Source organism: Suricata suricatta, chromosome 5, assembly GCF_006229205.1.
Source record: "Suricata suricatta isolate VVHF042 chromosome 5, meerkat_22Aug2017_6uvM2_HiC, whole genome shotgun sequence".
Taxonomy (NCBI): domain Eukaryota; kingdom Metazoa; phylum Chordata; class Mammalia; order Carnivora; family Herpestidae; genus Suricata; species Suricata suricatta.
The window spans coordinates 58458196-58464319 of NC_043704.1; the positions used below are offsets into that span (position 1 = coordinate 58458196).

The window sequence follows — 6124 nt, forward strand, 5'->3', positions numbered from 1 at the left end:
AGAGTTTTACGCTCTGCAGGTTAAGGATCCTACTTTCTGCCTGCCTCCCCGCGTTAAGCGCCAAGGCTAGGGACAGTGAAGATGTGCGTTTGGTTATTAGTTGCTTTTTCCCTCGTTTCTCTTCTGGTCTAAGGGCTTTACAGATCTTGACTCTGTTAGGATATTTAAACCTGACCTTGCTTCACTTGAGGAAATGTACCGTATGAACTTTGTGTGTATATGAAAGCGTAGACGCCGTGAGCAAGCCTGATTTCTAATTTTGCCTTCTCGATGCTCCAGCTCAGTGAAAACCATAATCATTACTCTACAAAGGAATCTAGAATGTGGACCAAAAATGAGAGCATCTGAATATTTTCTTCATCTTGTGTTTGATTCTTCTCCATACCACCCTGCCCTCAGTATATATGGTCTGTCTTTCTGAATTGTATGCTTTTATTCTCTGGTTTTGTTGTTTTTACACCTTTGCCATACACGCTGTCTGCTGCACTGTGCTTGGAGTGGGAATTGTCATTGCTGATCCCTTTACTTTGGTTAATATGTTTAAATGTATATAATCAGTTTAACTTACATTTAATTATATACTGTCTAAAGACTAGTTCTATGTAATTTCTTCTAGTGAAGTGTAGTATGTCAGTTCATTAAGTAGATTGTAATACTCTTTCGTCTGTTTAGCACATCATTGAGGATTTATGCAACAGGCTTGGAGCTAATCCTTAGAGTACAAAGATCATTTATGGATGGAACAGTATGAACCTGTCCACTTACAGCTCACCAAAATGAAGCAAATGATTGTTTCAGAGGACAAATTCTGTTTGGTGAAGTAATATTGAGAAGAGAACAGGAAGGATTTGAGTGCTGAGCTAAGGAACTAGGAAATTGACCTTTTTGCCGATACAATCTACCAGCCAACATAACTGGCCCCCACTAGCCTGGTTTTCACTAAGAATTTTAAATTTGGCGTATTTCACTATCCAGTGAGGCTTTGAAACACACTTCTGTGTAATAGGGATAGCTCTAAGGCCTTCAGTTCAGTTTTTAAAAAATCAGCTTCTGAAACCCAAAATGAAGGAAGCTGTTGTCAACTCACATAAGGGACAGAGATGTTTTCCTTAAGCACAATAAAGTGGAGAAAGGTTTCATTTCATATAAAAGGAGATTTTCTTGGTTTAGAAAATGAATGTAAGGAAACACAAAATTTCTTTGGAAGGAGGAGGTGGGATTATAAATGACTTAATGTTTTTAAAATATCTTTCTACCTTTTTTAAAGAGAGGTCTAGATTTTATGGTAAGGAGAAAAACGTAAAAAACAATGAAATGGAGTAACCTTACAAGGTTTGCCAGTTGTGCTGCTTTACTTAAATTGCACTAAGGTCTGTCTGTGTACATTCACAGAAAGCCAAACCAACAAATGAAACATAGCGATTGCAGAAGGCCTATGAGAAATCTTTTTCCAAAAATAGTACTATTATCAATTACTCAGGGGTTCTTGTAAAGTAATGGCTCATCGAGCCCTCCTCAGCTGACACAAAATCCCGATAGGCTGTTAGCATGGGCCATGCTTTTGTGGCTGGCCAGGAGCCAGTATTCCCACGAGGAGCACAGCACCTCTGCCTTTGAACAGTTTCTCAAGACTGAACGTGGTTCTCCCCCTTCCTGCCAAAAAGAAGAGGATGTGAAACTCCTCCAACACTGAAATATTAAAAAGAAAAATCTCACAAGAGAAGGCCTAAACTAGTGTAGATAAATCTGAAGATTATTTGATAATATTTGGGACAGATAATACAGCAGCATTAATGAAATATTACAGATTAAAATGAAAATACTTTCCTCATAAATGGAAGTAGTTTTGAAATCAATTTGACAAGTTTTAAGATTGAAAATACACAGTTGACCCTTGAATAACATGGGTTTAACGACTAGGGTCCACTTACACATTGGTGCTTTTCAATAAGTACAGTACACTAGTGTAAATATATTTTCTATATGATTTTCTTAACATTTTAAATTTTGCTAGCCTCCTTTATTGTAAGAGTACAGTGTGTAATATGAACAACACATAAAATATGTGTTAACTGTTTATGTTATTGGTAAGGCCTCCAATCAACAGTAGGCTCTTAGTCGTTAAGTTTTGGGGAAGTCAAAAGTTACACGTGGATTTTCGAATACATGGGGTCGACACCCCAACCCCCATGTTGTTCAAGGCTCAATTGTATATGGTTTTCGAAACACAGTATTTGTAAACTATAGTTTATGTCTTGTGTACTTTGTTTAGCTTGCAGACAAAAGACGTCAGTCTCTTTCCTTAGTCGACCAGACCTTCCAAACCTGGCTTATAAGAAGCTAAAAGGCAAAAGTCCAGGACTTATCTTCATCCCTGGCTATCTCTCTGATATGAATGGTACAAAAGCATCGGCGATTGAAGAGTTTTGCAAATCTCTAGGTCACGCCTGTATAAGGTATGAACAACACATTTCAGAGAAAAATACTACTACCATTGAACTTGGCAGTGGAGACATATTTCTGCTCTGACCAATTAAAGCAAGTGCCAGTGTTTTTACGGATTAATTTATTTTAATGGTCTGTAAACATTCACCTTGCGATTTAGGGCTATGGCAAATGCAGCCTTTATTATCTTTTTTCTTATGTTTTTATTTATTATTGAGACAGAGGGAAACAGAGCATGAGTCGGGGAGGGGCAGAGAGAGAGGGAGACACAGAATCTGAATCAGGCTCCAGGCTCTGAGTTTCATCAGAGAGCCCGATGCGGGTCTCAAACCCACGAACCGTGAGATCATGGCCTGAGCCAGAGTCGGCCACTTTAACCGACTGAGCCACCCAGGTGCCCCCAAATGCAGCCTTTAAATGACCATCTCTAATGGTCTTTGTGCCACACTGACAATGCTGGTGGGAAAAGATACTAACAGAAACTAAACTCTTTAGATGTAATAATCTAGCATGACAACAAACCAAAAATAGTAGTTGACTTTCTTATAATATCTTGTAATTATATTGTGACTTTCCATTGGGGATTTAAAGGCTTTTGTTTGGCCATTCTTTATAACTCTACTTTCAAATTATGTTTTTAAAAATAATGTATGTATTTGAGAATACTGTATATTTTTCATGTCTCTGACAATCTTGTAAGTTCCCATTTCACATCCTCTTCATATTGAGCCCATCCTTTTCTTTGGTTTTAGGTATAATTTAGAACTCCTAAATTGATTTCTCTGGCCTGGTGTTTTCATTGGTGTTCCATGCCCATATAAATAAATAAATGAATGAATGAAAGTATTCTAAAATTAGTATTAATGTAATTCATGTTTGCACCGGAGTTTTCTCTTTCCCCTTTCTCCTGTAGTCTGAATATATAGAACCATAGAGAGGATATGTGTTTAACCAAAATGTGATTTTGTAATTCCTAATATTTCATACCAATAATTATTTTAGTAAAATAGTATGCTTACATTGTTGTTATTAGTTTTCTTTACCTATAACAATCATTTCGTTAGTGCCTACTTTACCAGAAGAGATAGTATGGTTTAATAGAAAGAACACTGGCCTGGAACCAAGAAGTATGGGTACTGGGATCCATTCCGGCGATAACTGTGATAAGATGTGTCAGCTGATAAACACTGGACCTAGTTCTTCATCATAAAGGAGGAGGATGAACTAAAGATAATGTCTGAATCCTTTCTAGCATTAACAGCCTAAAAATCTATTCATCTCCATTGTTGGAATAATAGTTTCACTAACATTCACTTGGTAGGTCTAGAAAATACAGCTTTCAGAAATATATAAATATAAAAAACAAAAGCCTTTTAGATTTTATTCTGTATATTAGCAGAGATTAAGTCAGTTAAATGGATTTAGTGTTACTCCTTTCATCATATTGACTTCCATTTTCAGAACTTTAAAAAATCTGTTCTGACTTAACTGTAATTCTGAAGGCTGGAGTATCTTTTCCAAGTAGACTTTCTAGCACTATTACTGGGTGCTGTAAAATATACAACAAATTCTAAAACATGGCCATTCTTAAAGATCAGGCTGGGGAAACTTAAGGCTGGTATTCTCATAGTTATTTGCCACAGAATATTTAATCCAGAACGGCCTGTGGGGTTTGTTGTTGTTGTTGTTGTTTGCTTGTTTGTTTGTTTGTTCTTAAGTAGGCTGCACACCCGAAGTGAGGCTCAAACTCACGACCCTGAAGATCAAGAGTCTCATGCTCTATGGACTAAGCCAGCTGTCCCACCCTAAATAGCTGGATATCTTTGATTTTTGTTTAGTTTTGTTTAAAGAGACAGAGTGCGAGCAGGGGAGGGGCAGACATAGGGAGACACAGAATTTGTAACAGGCTCCAGGCCCGGAGCTGTCAGCACAGAGCCCAACATGCAGCTTGACCTATGAACCTTGACATCATGACTTCAGTTGAAGTCTGGCTGTTTAACCAACTGAGCTACCCAGGTGCCCCAACAGCTGAGTATGTCTGAATTGTCTTTGTCCCTTGGTTAGAGTTCAGCAAGAGTGAACTTTATTTTTTACTTGTACCTTTTAGTATCACCAAATGTTAGTATTTTCCTTTTTGAAGGGTTTCTACTTAATATTCTGCATCTGCTTCACATAGTTGGAAGGCAGCTGTGAAAGATGCAGCAAGTAGAGATGCCTAATTGCCCACCAAGGGAGGGAAAAAGACGACTCGCTGGTACCTTTCTTCCCTCTTTTCCTGGGTCTGTTTTCTATGTCCCCTGGGTTGAAGAGAAGTAATGACTGTGATTGAGATTTCAGCAGCAACCTTGTTACACAGTTTCCCAAGGGTCCAAAATCATTTCACTTTATACCAAAGAAAAATTTAATTTCTTCTTCCTCCATGACACATAAATCCCTAAGAAAATGTGTATAGGCTGTATAGCACATATATGTTCTTACACATATACTAAAAACACTAGGGTTTATTAGTTTTCATCAGATTTTAAGAATTAGAGAAACCTGAATGCTTCAAATTTGAATCAAGTGATTCTTTTTAGTTTTACCTTCCACTTTTAATTTAGTGTGTGTAATCGTACTCCATGTGCGAGGTGTAGGTGCCTCACCTCTGGGAAGAATGCAGACACAAAACCAAGAATGGTGTTTCCCCACCAGGATCTGACCATGTCACAGGAATGATGAGGCATATCACACACATACGAACCGTCTTATAGAGCAGGGTATAAAAATTGATTGTGACTGATAAAAATGAATTCTATACAAGTTTCATTAGGTAAAAACTTTTCTTCAGCTTCTCTGGGGGAAGTTTTTCCAGGAAAAAAACAATTATTTGGACTAAGCTCTGAGAGGATGAGCTGTGAAGATGAAAGGAGAAGGTACTCCAGGTGATGGAGATAGTATGAGGCATGAAACAGGAACAGAAAGAAAGAGCCAATTTAGTAACAGTAAGTCGATCAGTTGGGCCAAAGCCCTGGTTTCCTCTGACAAGATAAATGATCAGTCTGAGATGACCGGAATATAATGGTCTAAAAAACAGGTTAAAATACTAAAAGGTCGTGTTTTATGTTACAGGGAACCACTGAAGTTAATGCCACAGCAATAAAACGGTTCTGAAAAAAGCCTGACAGGTATAAAGTAGATCCATTTGGAGAGAGAATAGTCACAGAGACACAGGAGGCTACTGTGCTAGGCCAGGTTTAATATGACAGAGACGAAGGGCGCCTGGGTGGCTCAGTCAGTTAAGTGTCTGACTTCGGCTCAGGTCATGATCTACTGGTTCATGGGGTCAAGCCCCGCATCAGACTCTGTGTTGACAGCTTAGAGCCTGGAGCCTGCTTCAGATTCTGTGTCTCCTCTCTTCTGCCCCTCCTCAGCTCATGCTCTCTCTCTCAAAAATAAATGTTAAAAAAAAAACTTAAAAAAAAAGATGACAAAGATGCGCAGTGCGATACTGGTCTCACCAGGTTGCAGAGGGAAAGGTGAATGAGAAGAAACGAGAGCCAGTGCGGACGGCACAGGGCAAGCAGTGCTTGGTACCTGGGGGAAATTTTGAGTAAAACAGTCTGCTCTTGAAGAACTGACATTCTAGTCACACAAATACTTGAAACTTGATTACGACATAATAAGACAAGTGTTAAGGGAC

The 6124-nt window shown here is 38.5% G+C and overlaps 1 protein-coding gene across 1 annotated transcript in view; it reads left to right on the plus strand.

The window, feature by feature from the left end:
* ABHD10 (abhydrolase domain containing 10) overlaps positions 1–6124 on the plus strand; it is a 13428-nt gene that overhangs the window by 689 nt on the left and 6615 nt on the right. Inside the window, exon 2 of the mRNA XM_029940691.1 lies at positions 2273–2456. Coding sequence (XP_029796551.1) covers positions 2273–2456 — 184 coding nt within the window. The remainder of the gene's footprint in view (positions 1–2272; positions 2457–6124) is intronic.